We start from the raw sequence: 22,232 nt of genomic DNA on the forward strand, positions 1-22,232 counted from the left end.
AAATTAGCTGGGTGTGGTGGCGTATGCCTCAGCTACTTGGGAGGCTGAGGCAGGAGAATCACTTGAACCCGGGAGGCGGAGGTTGCGCCACTGCACTCCAGCCTGGCGAGAGTGAGACACTGTCTCAAAGGAAAAAAGAACAACGGGCCTCTGACTGTATGGCTACACCATCAGTTCTGAAATTTGATTAAGTGCGAAACCCAAGATGCTAGTGTATCTCCCACCTGCATACACACACACAAAAGGGAAGAACTTGGTGGGTGGTGACTGTCTCTATAGAAGATGACCAGGTAACAAGGAATAATTATTTTTACTTAGTCCTTCGGTACCTTTAAATTTTATACCATTTTATTTAGTTTAAAAAAATGTTTTTTAAAAAGTTAAGGATCCCTTTTAAGGAAATTCTTTTATAAGATCAGATGTTCAGGCTGGGCATGGTGGCTCATGCCTGTAATCCCAGCACTTCGGAAGGCTAGTTTAAGACCAGCCTGGGCAACATAGTAAGACCTCATCTCTGCTTTAAAAATTAGCCAGGCGTGGTGGTGTGCACCTGTGGTCCCAGCTACTCAAGAGGCTGAGGTGAGAGGATCACTGGAGCCCAGGAGTTGGAGGCTGCATGAGCTATGATGGCACTACTGCGCTCCAGTCTGGGTAACGAAGAAAGACTCTGTCTCTAAAAGATCAGAGGGACAGGAGTATCGAGTACACTCACAGCATCCTATATTAAATCAACAGAGAAATTAGAGACAAGAATAGAAGGAATGCTGGTCCTGGTTCTGACCTCAGGGAGGAAGCATTGCTTGAGGCAAGGAAAGACCTAGGCTCACCTGATCTCCTTGGCTTCTCTAGATCTCAAAGCTATTTATGGCTCTAATACCTTTAGAGGCCTTATTATAGCAACTGAATATTAATAAATTGGGAGCTGAAGTGATCGGAAAGCATACCACACAGGAACGTTCTCTTACTCATATTCACTGCTTGCTCTTTCTCTTGTCTACGTTTCCTGTTTACAGCTTCCTAGCTTTTGTATTCAATATTTGATTTTCAAACTGGTCTTGACAAAGTGAACTGTAATAAGTAAAAAGAAAAATAAGGTGTGTGTGGGACGAAGGGTGACGAAGACCAAAAAGAGGGTGGAAAAAGTTGGGCTGCTTTGAAATGAATACGACAACATTGATCTAAACGCTGTTAACTGTTAAATAACCTATTGGCATCTCAACAAAAACTATGCAGGGGCATAATAGTGATGATTTGAGTCTAGATTACTCAGCATTCATTAAACAATATGATAGATGAACAGGAAAGGGGACAGAATTACATTGTATGTGAGTCTAACTAAAGTGATGCTGACGCTCACCCGGATGTGCTGGAGGTAGAGAGACAGGTCTCGGATAAAAGATTTAATCAATCTTTCTTGCATTCGGAAGTTTTTTTCTGTTTCTTCAAATACTTCATCTTTTATCTGTTCAAAAATAAACAAGTGCTGTTAGCAAATTTGGATGCTCCTTTAATCTTACTGGCAAAAGTAGCTTTCTTTTTTTTTGTGGAGACCAGAGTTTTACTCTTGTCGCCCAGGCTGGAGTGCAATGGCGTGATCTTGGCTCACTGCAACCTCTGCCTCCTGGGTTCAAGCAATTCTCCTGCCTCAGCCTCCCATGTAGCTGAGATTACAGGCCTGTGCCACCACGCCCAGCTAATTTTTGTATTATTAGTAGAGATGAGGTTTCACCATGTTGGCCAGACTAGTCTCGAACTCCTGGCCTCGGGTGATTGACTGGCCTTGGCCTCCCAAAGTGCTGGGAATACAGGGGTAAGCCACCACACCCGGCCAAAAGTAACTTTCTTAAAAACATCTTTTGTTCAAATTTTAAACCTTTAATGTTTCCCGGAATCACAGTGAATTGATTTAAACACCTGCATGTGGTTTCAAAAGACCTCCAAAATATACACAGATCCTCCTTTAAACCTTCTTTGCAAGCCCTCTGCTCTGGCCAGGCTGCCCTCTTCACCCCAGCACTGCCATGTCTGCTGATCCTAGGACTGTCCTTCATGAGGTTCCCCGGCCTGGCAGGTTCTCTCCCTCCCTGTGGCATACCTGCCCCCTTCCTATAAGGCTCAGGTCAACATGACTCTTGCTCTCACGGAACTCCTGTTTTTCTAAAATACTACAGCATTTGGAGAACAAAGTACAAAACCTAGCAATGGACTATTTTCTGGCTTCTATTTTCCATTAATTGTACCTTGTGTATATAGTATAGCGGAATGATGTCTGGTGACTTCAGGTCAACTTTCAGCATTGCCGATAAACTGTCTGTTTTTCAACCCACTCAATCTCTTACACTTAATGTTTCCTTCTTTGTAACATCATGTATCCAACTAGCTGATCTCTTAAATTCCTGCTAGCTTAGTAAGTCTACAACTATAGTTTTGTCCCACCAAATAAATTATAAGCTCCTTAGAGGTGGTGAAAACTACCATAGTTATTACATGTCGACTGATCTGACCCTCTAATTTGCCTTTGTAACCAGCAGCTGGAGGGCCCTGTCTCCACCAGCTCGCAAAACCAGAGGACGTCTAAGGAAGGGAACCATACCAACTGACGCCAGGCAGGCTGTCTCATAGAGCCCTGAAAAGCTGTCAGAGATGCGCTAAGCCTTCCAGGATGGGGATCTCACCTGAGGAGCAAAGCCAGTGAGGTGCTTCAGGTGACTGCTAACTCGGTTGGATTTCTTGATGATGGAGTGGATGTTCAGTTTGGAAATTTTCTCCATAAGGCTATCTTCATCACCCTTACGGTACTTGAGGACTAGGGGAGTAAGTCAGAAAAGCACTTTCCTCAGCATGACATACTGCAAAATGAGCCATGAAATGAGACAAACACCCAAACAGGAGCTAGTGCTTGTCTTCAACGAGCTTATAACAAAATACTAATCCAAATAATGATTTATGCACAGACATGATATCTGAAGCACAGCAGAGAGAAAATGGGCAGCTAGGAGAGGGGTCAGAGACAAGGAGGAAAACAGCATAGGGGTGTTAAGGGAAAGAACTTAAGGAAATCTGAAGTCAATGCCTGGGTCTGTCACTTAAGGTATGGCGTGAAATCAGTCATTTTACCTTGAGTCTCATTTTCCTCTTCAGTAAAATGCAGAAAGCAATACTTGTAAGGCCATGATAAATGGTGCCATACACATATGAGATATTGATATCCAATCGTCTCCCATAGTAAAATGCTATACAGCAGTAATTTAATTACCATGTCAAACATTAGGCACAACCTATAGAAAAGTGTAGAGATAGAAGGGTGGCAAGAGGAAGACTGGGAGGCAGCAAAAAGGTATACCTGGTTGTAGAAGTTGGAGACTACATCGCATTAGGAGATTTGAACCAAGGGAAAGGGCTGGATGACCAGAGAGCTTTAGAAGCCACAGTTAACATCCCATCCTAATGAGGGTGACACAGTTGAAGTAGAAGGCAGAGAAATGATTTTAGATAACTTTGAAGTGTGGAGAAGAATGGAAAGACAAAAAGGTTATACTGTATTGTAGATATCTTAAGGATATGAATAATCAATCAGCTCAGCACAATCACTGTGCTACATATACTCACTGAATGCTCAAGTTAGGGCCTCAAGAGACCTGATGAGTGCATTCAGTGTTATGAAGAAGGAGTGGGTGGGTGGGCAACTGACTGTTTTAGGAAGGGAAGTGAGGGACTCAACCCAGAGAGGTCACTGGGCATGGGCAGGGAAGACAGGACAAGAAAGGTGAGCAGATTGGAGACTTCTAAAAGACAAGAAGTCCTAGCTTTAGTAGAGGCAGTAAGACATCCAATTAGACACGTAGAAAAAACACGTCTATGCATGGACTCCAGAGGAGCTCCATAAATGAATTGAGAAGGAAACTGCCCATGCTTGAATAAAACTTCCCATCACTGTCTTCATATCTCTTGAGAAAGGCTCTTATTGTTATATATTTTATTACAGATGCCTTATTTCCAATATACCATAGTTGTGCTTTTATTACTCTGCCTTTAATAAATATCACATTTTGGGCCGGGTGCAGTGGCTCACGCCTATAATCACAGCACTTTGGGAGGCTAAGAGTTCCACACCAGCTTGGCCAACATGGTGAAACCCTGTCTCTACTAAAAACACTAAAATTTGCTGGGAATGGTGGCACACACCTGTAGTTCCAGCTACTTGGGAGGCTGAAGCAGGAGAATCGCTTGAACATGGGAGGCAGAGGTTGCAGTGAGCTGAGATAGCGCCACTGCACTCCAGCCTGGGGGACAGAGCAAGACTCTGTCTCAAAAAAAATAATAAAAAAAAAATCTTATTTCCCCCAAATTCAACCACCATTTCTTTATCACAGCCCTATTATACCTACCACCTGCCTTGTCCAACTCTAGTGAAGTAATGAATTGTTTTAAGAAGAAAAGCATTCTCAAAGGGCATACCTCCTTTTCAACAATAGTGCTGTTCTTACCCAGGTCCTTTCGCCGTTTATATTCATTGATGTTAACGTTGATTTCCTTGACTGCAAGGACTGCATTTGTTAAAGGCACTTTATCTGGGTGGGATTCTGGGGTGGAATTCAGCAACTCCATTAGCAACAGTGGGTAACGCATTACTCTCTGTACTGGTTTGATGAGGAAGGAGCCCAGGTTAATGTAATTTGTGCATCCCCTGTAACAGAAGGAAAAAAGACTTTAGCAAGCTATCAATAATATAGCGCCCAGCCTGGGCAACAAAGTGAGACCCCGTCTTTAACAAAATTTTCTACATCATAATAATAATAATAATATATGCCTATGGGCAGGATTTGTTCCTAAATATTGCTCTCTGTTCTTTTACCCTACTTTCCAATTTCAGTCATTCAACATGTATTCATCTAATAAACACCAGGTACTGTTCTAGGTACTGGGGATTTAATAGTGACCCCGAAAGTCCCTGCCCTGGTAGAAGATAGGCAAAAACAAATAAGTGAAGTGTTCACTTGGGGATAAATGCTACAAGAAAAAACCCAGCAAGGTGAGTCTACTTCTAGGTTTATCTATAAAGGAAGAAAATACAGTTGTTTAAGAGAGAGGAAAAATCCACAAAAGAAATGAGTGCATACATCAAGTAGCAATGGAACTTACCATTCGTTGTATAGGCTCCTACAAGGCAGTGGGCATGAAAAGAAAAGAGACAGCTTATTAAGAGAGAGAATCTTGAGTTTCACATTCTTCTCGGAACATAAATCATATGTGACAAAAAATTATGAATGTCTATGGTAACATATTTAGTCTACTAAAAAATGTTAGCCCTGGCCAGGTGTGGTGGCTCACGCCTGTGGTCAGGAGTTCAAGAACTGCCTGGTCAAGATGGTGAAACCCCGTCTCTACTAAAAATACAAACATTAGCCGGGCTAATGGTGGCACGTGCCTGTAATCCCAGCTACTAGGGGGCTGAGGCAGAAGGATCGCTTGAACCCAGAAGGTGGAGGTTGCAGTGAGCCGAGACAGCACCACTGCATTCCAGCCTGGGCAACAGAGTGAGACTTCATCTCTCAAAAAAAGAAAAAAAAAAAAAATTTTAGCTCCTAACTTCCCTTTGATCTACTTACCCATACATTATACCTTTATACCTTGCTTCCCTAAGACCAGGACAATCTCACCTGATGTCAAGAATACCTTGGCTGGGCATAGTGGCTCACACCTATAATCCCAGCACTTTGGGAGGCTGAGGCGAGTGGATCACTTGAGGTCAGGAGTTCGAGACCAGGCTGGTCAACATGGTGAAACCCCATCTCCACTAAAAATACAAAAATTAGCCAGGTATAGTAGCATGCGCCTGTAATTCCAGCTACTTGGAAGCCTGAGGCAGGAGAATTGCTTGAACCCAGAAGGCAGACGTTGCAGTGAGCCGAGATTGTGCCACTGCATGCTGACCTGGGTGATGAGCTGAGATTACGCCACTGCACTCTTGCCTGGGTGACAGAGTAAGACTCTGTCTCAAAAAAAAAACAAACCCTGTATTTAGTCTTCTCACCTATGCTCTTGTTTATCTAGACCAAACCATCCTCTCCTGGCTGCTTTTTAACCTCATAATGTTAATCTAATACTCCATACAGATAAAATTTATTCACATGGACAAAAATATAATCAGGAAACCATTTAAATGATATATATCATGGATATCTTATGTTTAAAATAAGATAGATGTCATAATCAAGTCCAGGCATATACACAGGTATAACTTAGAGAACTAACGAACTGTGATGGAAGTTAAGTGGTCAAAACTCCTACTTCAGATCTGCCAAGGAGTCCTGAAGATGCTTCTGGATCTTCTCATCCTTCTCGTAGATTTCAAGCAGCGCAATGGCCTCATCATGATTCTGGCAGTAAATCTTGTATGTTCCCTCAAGCTCATCCCGGTGACCAAGAAACACAGGCCCTTTGGAATATACACAAACATACAGTGTTTTTAGTAACTTTCTTCTCAGTATACTAAATGTAAGCTACACAGCCAAACTTTAGTACCATCTACATCCTACCTACTACAAGAAATGATAGTAAGACTATCCATCAAATAGTAAGAAACTTCCATCTAACAGCTTAAAGTTGTAATCATTTAAAGCAAAATTTAGAAAGCCATGTCATCTATGTATGTATGTATTCATTTTATTTTATGTTTTTGAGACAGAGTCTCACTCTATCACCCAGGCTGGTGTGCAGTGGCACAATCTCCACTCACTGCAGACTCGACCTCCCAGACTCGGGTCCCTAGTAGCTGGGACCACATGTGCATGCCACCATGCCCAGCTAATTTTTCGTAGTTTTGGTACAGAGGGGGTTTCGCCATGTTGCCCAGGCTCATGTATTTGTTTTAGAACACACACACACACGCCTCTGAAACAGAGCCTCCAGTCCCTTTGCAGTCGGGCCAAGACAGGCATCTGAGAGTGTTCTCCATGTAGGGATGTAATGTGTAATGAGAACCCCATAAGGACCCCCTTACTTTCTTATTTTATTTATTTTTTCCTGAGATGGAGTCTCGCTCTTGTTGCCCAGGCTGGACTGCAATGGCACATCTCGGCTCACAGCAATATCCGCCTCCCCGGTTCAAGTGAGTCTCCTGCCTCAACCTCCCGAGTAGCTGGGATTACAGGCACACACCACCATGCCCAGCTAATTTTTTATTTTTAGTAGAGGCGGGGTTCTTCTACAGCAGCAGTTTCTAACATTTTTGTGCATAAATAAGACTATGGACAAAGTTTATTAAAATACCTATAATGATAAATCCCCAACTTATGATATAACCTATATACTTCTTTATCTCATTTTTTTTTAGGCAGGGTCTCACTCTGTTGCCCAGGCTATAGTGCAGTGGTACAATCTTGGCTCACTGCAACCTCTACCTCCCAGGCTCAAATGATCCTCCCGCCTCTGCCTCCTGAGCAGCTGGGACTACAGATGTATGCTGCCATATCTGGTTAATTTTTGTAATTTTAGTAGAGACAGGGTTTTGCCATGTTGGCCAGGCTGGTCTCAAACTCCTGGGCTCAAGCAATCCACCTGCCTGGGCCTCCCAAAGTGCTGGGATTACAGGCGTGAGTCTCAGCCATATACTTCTTTATAAGGCATTAAATAACCAAATGTAGCACTGAGTCTAACAATCCCCATACTGTCACAGCATGAGGAGTGACACACATTGGTAACATTGGCTGCCTCTGGTTGAGGGTTACTGAAATTTCAAGATATTTGCAACAACCTAATGTGATAGGAACATGTGACTTCTGTTGGTGACAAAGTCACAGCTACTACTATGTGGTTTATTCCCAGCTACTTGGGAGACTGAGGCAGGAGAATCGTTTGAACCTAGGAGGTAGAGGTTGTAATGAGCAGAGGTCGTGTCACTGCGCTCCAGCCTGGCAACAGAGAGAGATTCTGTCTTTAAAAAAAAAAAAAAAAAAAATTGTTTTGAGACAAGGTCTCATTCTGTATCCTAGAGTGCAGTGTCGTGACCATTGCCCACTGCAGCCTCCAACACCTGGGCTCAAGGATTCCTCCTGCCTCAGCCTCTCAAGTACCTGGGAACACAGGTGTGTGCTACTACACCTGGGTAATTTTGTTGCTGTTTTGTAGAAACGAGGTCTCACTATGTTGCCCAGGCTGGGCTTGAACTCCTGGCCTCAAGCAATCCTCCCGCCTTGGCTTCCCAAACCACAGAAATTATAGGCATGAGCCACTGCACCTGGGCAGAATCTTCCCTTCTGTCTACTCCTGCAACCTACCAGTCACAGCAGTGGGGGCAGGGCTGGCTCCCTTTTCATCTTCATGGCCACTTTTTTTTTTTTTTTTTTTTTTAAGAGATGGGGTTTTGCTCTGTCACCCAGGCTGAACACAGCTCACTGCAGCCTCGACCTCCTGCGCTCAAGCAATTCTCTGCCCTCAGCCCCCCAAATAGCCGGAACTACAGGTGTGCCCCACCATACCCGGCTAATTTTTTATTTTTTTGTAGGGATGGTGTTTTGCCTTGTTGGTCAGGCTGGTCTCGAACTCCCGAGCTCAGCAATCCGCCCACCTTGGCCTCCCAAAGTGTTACAGGCACGAGCCACTGCGCCCAGCCTTCACAGCAACTTTGGAACCCCTAAGCCACCCATGTCTTCATCTGGTTTCACCATTCTACATTAGTCTGCCTTCTTTTCGCAGCCCTTTTCCTAGCTGCATTCTCAGAATCTTCACCATCCAGACTGATGATTTACACTCAATTTGCTGTTCTTCAACTTCCCTGATAGTGACTATTCTACATCAATTACAAACTAGCAAAGCTACACCTTAATCTCTTTCAAACTCTGGGTCACGAAATATACTTAACAGGTCACAGTCAGCACTGTTTTGATGAGACAGAATGGACTTTTTTTTTTTTTTTCTTGTAGAGACAGGGTTTTCCCATGTTGCCTAGGCTGGTCCAGAACTCCTGGGCTCACATGATCTGACCGCCTTGCCTCAGCCTCCCAAAGTGTTGGGATTACTGGTGTGAGCCAACACGCCCAGCTGATCAAATAGAAAAGAAAATATCAGGAAACATCGGACATAAAAATTAGCTGGGTGTGGTGGCACACACCTGTAGTCCCAGCTACTAGGGAGGATGAGGTGGGAGGATCGCTTGAGCCCAGGAGGTGGAGGCTGTAGTAAGCTGTGAACACACTGCTACAGCCCAGCCTGGACAACAGTGTGAGACTGTCTCAAAAAAAAAAGAAAAGGAAGACATTGGACATGGTAAAACTAAGCATAGACATACACAGAAACACACATCGTGGGTCATTATGAACAACATAGCTCTCCATGGGATGTGTTTAAAATCATGTAAAGCCAGTCTTTTCCACCTATGACCATGTGCCCAGAGTCTCCCGGTGCTGCTTGATCATTCTCTATCTCGGTCACCTGCCCTTTGCCCGTCTTGCCCTTCACGGACTTCTCAGAGCCTTCCCTCATCAGATGTTTCAGACTTCGTTTGTCCTTTGTGAATCCCCCACTGAACGCACCACCTGGCCTGCTAGAGCCACCGACATGGTGCTCTCAGTCTTGGCTCCCTCAGGCCCACCACCCACCATTCTCCTCTAAAAATTAGTCCTCGCACCTGGGTCTCAGCCTTTCAGTGTCGAGCCCTCTCCACCACCTCTCTGTGTCTTCAACACATTGAAGCCTGCTACCCAACTCCTTGTTTGACTTTGGACAAGAAGCGAAGGGAAGAAGAAAAAATAAATGCAGGTGCTATCTTATGGAGGTGGGGTTGTGGACATTTGCTTTCATTTCCCAGTTTACTGTCATAATGTAAGGTATAGTACACTATAAGAGACACAGATGCTAAGACTCTCATTTCTGATTTGAATCAGACCTAAGGGGAGAAGGTGCCTTGCAGAAGCTGGTTTAACTCCAACCACCTGAGAGCCCCAGGCACGACAACAGGTAATAAACTGGAAGAAAAATGAGTAACCGCTTAATTTATAATTAAGCCCTTTTAGATAGCAGCCAGCTTTACCTCATTTCTTTCTTAATACAAATAAATGACCCAGAGATACTTATTTCAAGTGCCTTAAAAAATCATATACATTGGCATTTATGCTTCACCATCACACTAAAACTGGGTCACTGTGACTTCCTTCTGCCCAACTCAATGTGTGTATCTCCTTCTTCAACTTCCCGGACCTCTCCGGTTAGACTAAGGGCAAGAACCTCAGGCTCCAGTTTTTCTAACTGTTCCAGAAAATGCAAAAGACACAGTTGTATTTTGTGTAGAAGCTAATGGCATTTGCATTGACAGGCTTGAGTCTGAATGCCAGTCCTTCAATTACTAGCCGTGTGGCCTGGGCAAATTACCTTCCCTCTAAGTGTCAGTCTCTTCACTGTAAAATAGGATAAAGAGTACCTAAACCAGCTGCAGAGAAGGTCACACCTGTAACCTAGCAGTGTGGGAGGACCATTTGAGCTCAGGAGTTCAAGATCAGCCTGGGCAACAGAGCAAGACCTCATCTCCACTAAAAATAAAAAGGCTAGTTGGCAGGCTGAGGTGGGAGAATCACTTGAGCCTGGAAGGTCGAGGCTGCGGTGAGCCATGATCACGCCACTCATTCTAGCCTAGGCAGCAGAGGAAGACCTTGTCTCAAAAAGGTGTGTGGTGGCTCATGCCTATAATCACAGCATTTTGGGAGTCTGAGGAGGAAAGATCACTTGAGGCCAGGCAACCAAGACTAGCCTATGCAACATAGTGAGACTCCATCTCTACAAAAATTTAAAAATTAGCTGGGCCTGATGGTGCATGCCTATAGTTCCAGCTGCTCAGGGAGCTGAGGTGAGAAGATTGCTTGACCTGGGTAATCGAGGCTATGGGTGAGCTATCATTGTGCCACTGCAGTCCAGTCTGGATAACAATGTGAGACCCTGTCTAAAAAAAGAAGAAACAATAGTACCTAAACCTCAGAGGGCCGTCTATTGTAGAGAACAATTGAGATCCAACTGGACCTATCTTGAGAGGGTATGTGGTGAGAGAAACATTCAGGAAACACGAACCATGCCACAACATCCCAGAGCTGTTTCCTCCTCCCTTCAGGGGACAGAACCCTGATTTTGTTCCTGTGTCCGTTTTTCTTCCAGATGAGTCAGGTAAATTCCATCTAGTGTAATCCAGCGTCATGACCCATTCCCCTTTCTAGCCATCAGCTTAGCTGCATGCATGTCACCCACTTCTGGCCAACGAGAAATAAGATATCTGATCGGGGAGCTCTGGAAAAGGTTTGCAAAGACTTAAAATGACACAGGGGTCACTCCTTCTGCTGGATGTTGTTGTGTATAGTGTCATGGCTGGAACTGGGGTAGCCTCTTGTAATTAGGATTCCAATAAAGCAGCAAAATGATAGGATGTCCCCTCCCACACTGTGCCAGGGCTGGTCTGTATGACCCACAGAATATGACAGAAGTGATGCTGTGTCATTTTCAAGATCAGGTTATAGAAGACTCTGTGGCTCCTGTCTCAGGCATGCTTGCTCTTGCGTGCTCTCATTCTGTCTCTCGCTCTCTCTCACAGGTCACTCTAGGTGACTCATGACTCATGCCACGTTGTGAGGAAAGCCCAGGCAGAGGCTCATGTGGCAAGAAACTGAGGCTTGAAGAGCTGAGTGAGCTTTCTTGGAAGCAGATCCCTGAGCCCCAGATGACGGCAGCCCAGGCCAACAACTGACTCCAACCTCATGAGATCCCGGGCCAGAACCACCCAGCAGATCCCCCTCCAGATTCCTGACCTACAGAAGCAGCGAGGTAATACATGTTTAATGTTTTCAGCTGCTATGTTTCAGTGCAATTGTTATACAGCAATGGATAACCAATAAGTTCCCTTGTTTATAAGAACTAGATTAATGTTTTAAAAACATTTTGACAATGTCCCACATAAATATATTTTAAATTATGACTCAGCACACATATATGTGAAATGAAAATAAAAGTTTCAGCCAGCTGTGGTGGCTCACACCTGTAATCCCAGCACTGTGGGAGGCCGAGATGGGGGGATCACTTGAGCCCAGGAGTTTGAGACCAGCCTGGGCAACATGGCAAAACCCTGTCTCTACAAAAAAAAAAAAATTACAAAAATTAGCTGGGCGTGATGGCACATGCCTGTACTCCCAGCTACGTGGGAGACCAAGGTGGGGAGGATGGCTTGAGGCTGGGAGGTTGAAGCTGCAGTGAGCAGAATTCACACCACTGCACTCCAGCCTGGGCGACAAAAATCCTGTGTCAAAAAAAGAGATAAGTTTCAAAAATTGGTAGTTAAACTTACTTACAGTGCATTCTGATATTTTCTTTTTTTTTCCTTGAGACCGAGTCTTGCTCCATCCCCCAGGCGGTAGTTTAGTGGCTCATGGCGCGATTTCAGCTCACTGCAACCTCAACCTCCTGGACTCAAGCAATCCTCCCACCTTGGTCTCCCAAGTAGCTGGGATTACAGAAGCCCGTGACCATGCCCAGCTGTATTTTTAGTAGAGACAGGGTTTCACCATGTTGGCCAGGCTGATCTCAAACTCCTGACCTCAGGTGATCCTCTTGCCACGGCCTCCAAAGTGCTGGGATTACAGGAGTGAGCCACTGTGCCTGGCAGCATTCTGATATTTTCTATTTTATTTTCTTGAAAAATAAATTGATCTCATGACCCAGTAATGGGCTGCAACCATGAGTGTGGAATAAACGTCATACTGTATGACATCCAAAACTTCTTCTATTGCTAACATCCTGTATTACCCCAAACTAGGCTGAGACAGAAGGAAAGTAGAGGGCAAGTAACCTCTGAACTAAGTACCTAAACCTGTGTGTTCCCGGCGACATAGTTACTCAGTATCAGGAAGGCCCCTTCCTCCTGCGCATGAAGTTTTTTTAAAAAGCTGCTTCTGAAACAACACAGGAGCTCATACCTACAGCATCGCTGATTTCCAGAGCAGCCAATAATTGCTTCGAGACCTTAATCACCATCTGCATATTTCCAAAAAGTCCCTCAAAATCAATGTTTGGTACCTGAGAAAAGGAAACAAAACATAAAGATGCACGGAAATGAGATTAATGGTATTTCAATCATCTTAGGAACAGCTCTTCAAGAATTGTAGAAAAATTGCTGAAGGTCACTTTCTTCACTCATGTTCATGAAGTTTCCAGACTAGAAATATCCATCATTATCTTTAGTGTCATCCTTTGTCCTTGATCCAACTATTCTCTGCCACCCCCATGAGCACTTTAGTATGATAATGGAAACAATTTGGTCTACAAATGCACTGGGATACAAATTCCCACCCACGCCCAACATCCCGTGGCACTGCCCAGCTGCTACAGAAGGACTTGGAAGCGAATGCTCCAAGGGTGTAAACCCAAGCCCAGCCCAGCGGGTCAAGTTACAAGCAATAAGGACTATAAACCCCAGGACACTGTTACCCTTTTCTTACTACCTCCAGCATCCAGAAAAGTCCCCAGCCTACTCACATGTTAGTAAGGGTTTCCTGGATAAATTCTATATAAACAGGTACTAGAGTCACGTAACCCCTCACCCCCAGGCTTTGTTATATCATCACTCAGAGTCACGTAACCCCTCACCCCCAGGCTTTGTTATATCATCACTCAGCCTTCCAGCAGGGCCACGATTCAGACTTCCTGGAACTGTTTTCAGGAGCCACAGTAACAGGAGGAGTCCTGGGAGTGACTGCAGTAGCTGGTAGGTTAACAGTAGACTTGACAAGTGAAAGATGCTGAAGGCTTAAGCTGATGACACACGGGATGTTGAGGCCCTTGATTAAGAACAGCAGCACTCACAGTCACAGTTTCTATTTCAAATCAAATAAATCTGTGGTGAAACCTCCTATCTCCTAATGCTTCTGGCCTGGAGGACCATACTCAAGGTCAAACTAACTCTGTCTCCCAGTTCCCACCTGTGCCTGCTGCAGGGGTACCATGATCTTCTCAATGCACATTTCCAGATCCCGAATGTAGTCTCTTTCTGTCTGAAGAAGTTCTTCTACGACCTTGGCTCTCTTCTCTAGCATCCTCTGCTCTGGATTTTCGGTGGACACAGACCCAGAAGGGGCCACCAGTGATGAAGACTGGGAGGAGAGAAGCGTCATTTCTAGAAGGGAAAAGAGAACTGGTTAGCAGCTCTGGGTGTAAAAGCAGGACCGTTCCACAGTTTGAGGCAAAGAGAACCCATTCCTTGAGAACCAAAGGTCTCACTATTGTCAACCTTCAGGAAATCAGATCGCACGTGTCAGTTGTAAACAGGGACAGCTGAAGTGCTTAGAAAGCCATCACTGCAGGGAGAACTCCAACCTGTGCAATACCATTTTGAGAATGTGTCCTAAAAAGAAGTAGCTAGCCCACTGAGTGAACAAAGCATGTCTACAAGCTCCTTGCAAAAGAGGTTTAGAGGGGTCTGACCTTATAAAGACTTGCTTTCACTTAATCAGATATAAAACATGGTCCATGATCAAAGCACCAGAAATAACAAGCTGGAAGTTCAAAATACAGATGTAGCACATTAAACAGAATATTATGGGGAGCACAAAACAATGCCAACTAAGGGTAAAATAAAAAATAACAAATTATCCATCTGAGAACTGGATAATTATAGGACCTATCATTTTCCAGTCACTGTAATGGTAGGTTAACATTAGCATATAATGAAATAGGTTAAAAAAAAAAAAGGTTTAGATTTTCCCTATGAAAACCTTAACCGAAACTCACAAGCAGGTTTTGTTACCTCAAATGTCCTAGTAGATACAAACTTACTATAAACATGAAGCTTATCAATGGTATTTTCAAGTACAAGAATCTCTAAGAACTAAACTGCATTATTCTAAAAATAAAAACAAATATGTATTCTGTCATTAGCTTTTACAATTATCTATTACTTAGATACATAGGATGAGGGTTATTTATAAACATGGAACAGCATCTGTTCATCTGAAATGAGCATTAAACACGGTAATAAGCAACAGAAAAGAACAACAGTGAAACAATCAGTCTCTGCTTAGTCTCTATCAAATTCCTCATGATCCAATTAAACAACTACAAATTTGGTATGTAAATATACTAGTAAGTCTCAGTACAATTACAGGAATATTTTAACCCAGATTTAAGAAGCAAAAACACAAGTGTTCAAACTACTTATGGAAAGTCGGCCTTCACAGCAGATTTTATTCTCCAAAAAATTTTCCACACCGCTTTCTCTCAAAAGTCAGGAATTTTGGGACAGGTGCAGTGGCTCTCGCCCATGATCCCAGCACTGTGGGAGGCCAAGGCTGCGGATCACTTGAGGTCAAGAGTTCGAGACCAGCCTGGCCAACACGGCAAGCTCCCGTCTCTACTAAAAATACAAAAATGCTAAGCATAGTGGCACACACCTGTGATCCTAGCTACTCAGGAGTCTGAGGCATGAGAATCCCTTGAACTCAGGAGGCAGAGGTTGCAGTGACACGAGATAGTGCCATTGCACTCTAGACTGGGTGACAGAGAGAGACCCTGTCTCAAAAAAAAAAAAAAAAAGTGAGTAATTGCAGTGTTTTAGAATACAACCCAAATTCTGGTTTCTAGATGCCATTCTCCACTAAAAGGAGGCAGGGTTCTTTGGAGAAATGGCTAATTCCAGGGCTGGGGCAGAGAAGGTATAGCTGAGCCTGAAATGTGGAAGAAAGTGAAGAAGTACTCAACAACATGGTGGGCACAGAAGCCAGCTTGAAGGGGCTCCCACTGGCCAATCTGGCACAATTTGAGTATAAATGAAAAAGCACAACAATGGATTATTTCACTGAATAAAATAATCTGTAAGTTCATATTGATAATAGATAAAAGTACATAAATAAAGGGGGGAGAAGAGAAAGCCCTTTCTTATGGTAGAATGTCAGCTGATAAATAAGAGAAGAAATAATGGAGTCAGAAAAATCACCATTTTAGGCCAAGTATGGTGGCTCATGCCTATAATCCCAGCACTTTGGGAGGCCAAGGCTGGTGGATCACTTGAGCTTGGAGTTCAAGACCAGCCTGGCAACACGGTGAAACCTCATCTCCACAAAAAATACAAAAATTAGCAGGGCATGGACTGGCACACACCTACAGTCCCAGCTACTCAGGAGACTGAGGTGGGAGGATGGCTTGAGCCTGGGTGGCAGAGGTTGCAGTAAGCTGAGATTGTGCCACTGCACTCCAGGTTTGGGTTTTTAAAAAAAAAAAAAAAAAAAAGTCTGGGCAGGTGCTGTGGCTCATGCTTGTAATCCCAGCACTTTGGGAGGCTGAGGCGGACGGATCACCTGAGGTCAGAAGTTCAAGACCAGCCTGACCAACATGGTGAAACCCCATCTCTACTAAAAATACAAAAATTTGTATTTTGCCTGTATTTCCAGCTACTCAGGAGGCTGAGGTAGAGGTTGCAGTGAGCCAAGATTGCGCCATTGCACTCCAGCCTGGGAGACAGACAGAGCAAGACTCTGTCTCAAAAAAAATCCATGTTCATACAAAATACACACTGAAGCTTATTAAGGGGCACGATATATGCAATGCACTCTTAGTTCATTAAAAAAAAAAAACTGCATGTGGAGAGTAGGGATTGAGAGAGAATGAGATAAAAACAGCAAAATGTTAAATATTGGTGAATTTGTATAAAATGTATACAGGAGTTTCATTGTACGATTGCAATTTTCCACACATTTGATATTATTCAAAATAAAATTTAAAAAGACAGAAAAAGCTCTTTCTGGAACTTTTTGGTAGCATGAATGGCAAAACTTGAAGCATAACCCTCATTTCATCAGTGTTCAATTATGATTCTAAATTCACTGTGTTATATGTAAAATTTATTTTCAATAGCCTTGTTTTAAATTTTCTTTGTGATCTCAAAGCAACAGACTCTCAATCCCAAATTTGGTCTCATTAGTGCCAAGTTGAGAATAGAAACTCATTTTAAATACAAGACTAAAAAGATCTGGAGAAGGAGAACATTTACTGAATTCCTATCACATGCCAGGTACTTTACAGATTATATCCCTGAACTCATTTTATACCCACATCAGAATTTTTAAGTAGGTATTATTACTCCCATTTAATAGGTAAGAAAATCCAGGTTTGGAGAGGCTGACAAATTTGTCTGAGGTTATATAGTGAGTAAATGGCAGTTGTGGATTTAGAACCTAAATATATTTAAATCCAAATCCTGTGTACTTAATCCTGCACCATTTGGTTTCCCAGGCCTGGAATCTCAATGAGAAAAGGTCAGGGGCTTATTTGCTGCAAATCTTAAAAACTCCCTGGAAACCACTGTGTACTCTCCTGAGAATCAAAATTCTACTAATTATAGTAGTTGAAAGCACAAAGTACCAGCAAGCACTTACTCATCAATCAGAAGCCAGCCAGCCTATGGATTAGATTTTTATTTCCTTAAAATGGAGAAAAACAATAACAGCTCTTTTTAACTACCAGCATGCCTTCCCCTCCCCCCCGGAAAATGGGGTTTATAAACTCTTGAGCAGCCTTTAAAACCCCAAACATTTTTAAAACCCCAAACTACAAACCCCTATGGGATGTTTTCACTAAATTGCAGTTTCCTGGACACCACCCCTGGGATTCAGATTCAGCAAATCTGGGTGGGACTGGGGTATCCGCAATTTTAATAAAACCCTAGGTGTTTCTTTCCCTCCTCTTTCTCTTCCTCTCTCTTTAAAGGAGGGGGCTGTTGCCCAGGCTGGTTTCAAACTCCTGGGGCTCTCAAGCGATCCTCCCACTTCAGCCTCCCAAGAAGCTGGGACTACAGGCATGTTGTCACTGCTCCTGGCAACCCGAGGTATTTCTGAAGATACAGGTGACCTTCAGGTGCCACAAACATTTATTAACACTCAAAGAGAGTTTTCAAAGATTAAGTCAAATTTGAAAGTCTGGCTTGAAATGACTGTTAAGTATAAAAACTTTTTCCTGGTCGGGCGCGGTGGCTCACACCTGTAATCCCAGCACTTTGGGAGGCTGAGGCGGGCGGATCACGAGGTCAGGAGATCAAGACCATCCTGGTTAACATGGTGAAACCCCATCTCTACTAGATATACAAAAAATTAGCCGGGCGTGGTGGTGGGTGCCTATAGTCCCAGCTATTCGAGAGGCTGAGGCAGGAGAATGGCGTGAACCCGGGAGGTGGACCTTGCACTGAGCCGAGATCATGCTACTGCACTCCAGCCTGGGCGACAGAGCGAGACTCTGTCTCAAAAAATAAAATACGATAAAAAATAAAAACTTTTTCCTTTATGCCACATATATTCTAATAAAAATATCTGCTCTAAAATTTTAGTATCTGGGCCACGCGTGGTGGCACATGCCTGTAATCCTAGCGCTTTGGGTGTCTGAGATGGGAGGATTGCTGGAGCCCAGGAGTTTGAGACCAGCCTGGGCAATATAGTGAGACACTCATCTCTAAAAAAATTAAATTTTTAGTATCTCGGACAACAAAGCGGGAGAAGGCGGCCTTCACCCTCAGCCAGCTGTGGTGGAAAAAGAAGCTTTGAATCTTGCACTTCCCCACTATGTAGTTGGGGAGCCCTGGAAATGTCCACTTTTATCTCTTGGCCTCAATTTCCCAATCTATAAAACGAGGATACTACTACTTGCTTTGCACAGTAGTTGAGGGAGTTAAACAAGGTAATAACCCAACAAACATCAGTCCTTTTCCCACAATGGGCCTGAATATGCCATCTGCACCTGATAGATGGTAAATGCACTTGGCAAAATGTACCAAGCAGACAAGTGCCCTGTGCAGACTCTAAAATTCCACTTTTCTATGAGAACAATAAAATGTGCAGATGAGCTCTTTCTTCCTAGGATAGCCCTGCACATGTTAAAGGAGCTGGGGCTGTTGCACAAATTTACTTCCTGTGATAAAACAATTAGTTGTGGGGTTCCTTCAGTAGTTGTGGCTTACCTCCCATCCCAAGTCCTGATTCCATTCCTTCTCAAGACACCCCCAACCCTTTCCAGTTAGTACATTATCACCAGGCTCACTTCCTGAAGTTCTAAGGAAGGGAGTCATTAGCCCACAGCTTTCCACAACTCCATTACACACACTTCAGAGTTAAAGAATAGAGCCATGCACCCTTCCCTTGCCTCAGAAAGCTGGCTCTTTCTCTAATGGGGAAAATTTTGAGCTCCCGGCCAGATCCCAGGTGCCCTTGAGTGGGGACGAAGAGGCTGCCTGTTCCACTTCCTTCTGTGCTGGCTCCCACACCCCAGGACCTACCTGCAGTGCCCAGAGTTGGCTGTGTGTGGAAGTGTGGGCCTCAGGGGAAGCAGGCAGGGTAGAATCTTCCCAGAGCTCTGGAATGCTCCACAACCCCCTAAAATCCTTTGAATAGGGTCGGCATTTCCCCCCGGCTTCCCACATTTACATATGAATCGCGCAAGTCACCCAGGCTATCACAGCAGGGCTCGTCCTAAAGGATGGAGCTGGAACCCTAAGCGTACTGGACTGAGAAGTGCACCAGCAGGCCCAGCAGTACCTGGGATCAACACCTTCCTTTCTATTTGGTGTCCTTTCCTAGTCCTAAAACCCTCGAAATTCCACCTCGGGAGTTTGAATCTAAGATTATTATCTCTTCCTTTTCTACCCCATGCTAAACCTTTTTGTTGTTGCTTTGGGTGGGAAATGGGGAATGCCCTTTTGAGGGAAGAATTCCAAAGGCCCAGCCATCTCTTGTGATGAGAGGCAAAACTGTAAAGCTGGCAGCAGTTGCCTGTTTAGTCTGCCCCTGGGCCTCTTTCTGCAGTCTTTCACCCAGAGCTTAACCAAGGGACCCCAAACATCCCCCCCCCCCGCCCCCGTCAATGAACCCTAAAGCTCTCACAGAGCAGATTTCAGCTGGGTGGTCCCAGGACAGCAGGAACAGGGATGGCAGGAGTGATTCACAGGAATGTCCCGCTCACATCTTCCAAACATTTACACTTAAATGAGCCAGGGGAGAAGAAAGGTGCACAACAATATGCCACAATTTTTTAAGAAAATGCACGATTTTATAAGAAAATGGAGAACAGGGAAAAGAGATGAAAGAAAGGAAAATCTGCAAAAACCCATATATATTTCTATATAAACAGATAGGCTGGGTGCGGTGGCTCACGTGAGGCCTGTAATCCCAGCAACTTGGGAGGCCGGTTCTGAGGTCAGGAGTGATCAGCCTGGTCAACATGGTGAAACCCCATCTCTACTAATAATACAAAAAAATTAGCCTGGTGTGGTGGCACATGCTTGTAACCCCAGCTACTTGGGAGGCTGAGGCAGGAAAATCGCTTGAACCCAGGAGGTAGAGGCTGCAGTGAGCCGAGATCATGCCATTGCACCCCAGCCTGGGCAACAAGTGCGAAACTCTGTCTCAAAAAAAAAAAATATATATATATACACACACACACACACACACACACATATACATATACATATACACATATATACATATATACACACACACACATAAAAAAAATATGTAAGTGTACAGAGAAAGGTCTGGAAGGAAAAGACACCAAATTCATCCCAGAGTTTGTCTCAGGGAAGGACCTAGGATTTGGGGTAGAAGTTGAGATCAATGGGGACTTGAGCTTAACTGATACTTTTCAACCTCACAGGCACAAAATAATTTAAAAAAAAAAAAGGTCATACTGGCTGAGCACAGTGGCTCATGACTGTAATTCCAGCATTCTGGGAGACAGAGGCGGGAGGACCACTTGAAACCAGGAGTTCAAGACCAGCCTGGACAACACAGTGAGACCCTCAGTCTCTACAAAACAAACAAAATTAGCTGGGTGTGGTAGCACGTGCCCGTAGTCCCAGCTACTCCAAAGGCTGAAGTGGGAGGATCACCTGACCCTGGGAGGCTGATCCTCCCAGGTTGCAGTGAGCTGTGATAGCTCCATTGCACACCAGCCTGGACAACAGAGTGAGACCCTGTGTCAAAAAGAAAAGAGAACAAATATTTATATGGCACTACATGTGTCATGCACTGTTCTAGGTATTTTACAAATATTAATTTAGCTTCATAACACCCTATTGTCCCCATTTTACTGATGAGGAAGGGAGAAAAGTTAAGTAACTGCCCCGGTAAGTAGAAGAGCTGAGATCCGAACCTACCTTGGCTCTAGAGTCTGTGCTCTTGACCAACAGCTATTCTGTCTCCAGTTTTTTCCCAGGCAGGCAAACCATATGCATTCTAACCTGGAATTCCGCCTTTGAGTTTTGGTAGCCATCTGGTAGCTAATAACAAAGTGGTGCAATTCTAGAGCACAATTTAACCTCATATTTAGAGCCACAGTTTGCCCACAATAAGACCGTGAACAATGATACATTTAAGCATATTTGCACATATTAATACGATTGCATTTATAAAATGCTACCCAATATAACATAAATTATAAATCCCTTAGACAGGCTGGGCGCAGTGGCTCATGCCTGTAATCCTAGCACTTTGGGAAGCCAAGGCAGGCAGATCGCCTGAGGTGAGGAGTTCGAGACCAGCCTGGCCAACATGGTGAAACTCTGTCTCTACCAAAACTACAAAAATTAGTTGGGCATGGTGGCATGTGCTTGTAATCCCAGCTACCCAGGAGGCTGAGGCAGGAGAATCGCTGGAACCTGGGACGTGGAGGCTGCGCCTCCGGCCTGGGCAACAGAGTGAGACTCTGTCTCAAAAAATAAAAAAAATAAAATAAGTAAATCCCTCAGACAGAATCTAATCTAGTTGTGTCATATACAGCAAATATGCAACAGTATTCCAGGTAATTTATGGCAGAAATTGTGTGAAATGAAGGGAAAGGCCAATTTTATCAAGTCCTTTCATTTTAAAAGTTAAAATCTAGGGCAAAGAGGGATAGGGGAGTAAATTAAAACTTTAATACTTTTTCTACTTGAAAAAAAAAAAATCAAACCTCAATACTTTATCTACTTTGAAAAAAAAAAAAAAAATCAAACCTTATAGCCGAGGAGCCCATTTTTAGGAATTTATTCTACTAAATAATTGGACAAGGGCACAAATATGTTCATACAGGGATGGTTGATGTTTTAAAAAGTTTAGAAGCAACCTAAACAGAAAGAACTAAAATTTCCTCAAAAGGGTCTGGGTAGAGAGCAGTGGAGCATGCCTGTAGTCCCAGCTACTCAGGAGGCTGAGGCAGAATTGCTTAAATCCAGGAGGCGGAGGCTGCAGTGA

At 43.9% G+C, this 22,232-nt stretch overlaps 1 protein-coding gene across 4 annotated transcripts in view; it reads right to left on the reverse strand.

Annotated features, from left to right (window-relative positions):
- Positions 1 to 22,232, reverse strand: part of DNMBP (dynamin binding protein) — a 121,698-nt gene that overhangs the window by 16,915 nt on the left and 82,551 nt on the right. For 3 of the 4 annotated variants that reach the window (XM_005566173.4, XM_045361362.3, XM_015456533.3), the window contains 7 exons: positions 13,950 to 14,143; positions 12,948 to 13,047; positions 6,292 to 6,439; positions 5,143 to 5,160; positions 4,488 to 4,687; positions 2,676 to 2,806; positions 1,358 to 1,462 (listed from right to left, as the gene is read on the reverse strand). In XM_005566173.4, coding sequence (XP_005566230.3) covers positions 1,358 to 1,462; positions 2,676 to 2,806; positions 4,488 to 4,687; positions 5,143 to 5,160; positions 6,292 to 6,439; positions 12,948 to 13,047; positions 13,950 to 14,143 — 896 coding nt within the window. Of the gene's footprint in view, positions 1 to 1,357; positions 1,463 to 2,675; positions 2,807 to 4,487; positions 4,688 to 5,142; positions 5,161 to 6,291; positions 6,440 to 12,947; positions 13,048 to 13,949; positions 14,144 to 19,282; positions 19,449 to 22,232 lie in introns of those variants that run through there. The other variant, XM_045361363.2, reaches the window with a different exon arrangement.

Source organism: Macaca fascicularis, chromosome 9 (assembly GCF_037993035.2).
Source record: "Macaca fascicularis isolate 582-1 chromosome 9, T2T-MFA8v1.1".
NCBI lineage: Eukaryota > Metazoa > Chordata > Mammalia > Primates > Cercopithecidae > Macaca > Macaca fascicularis.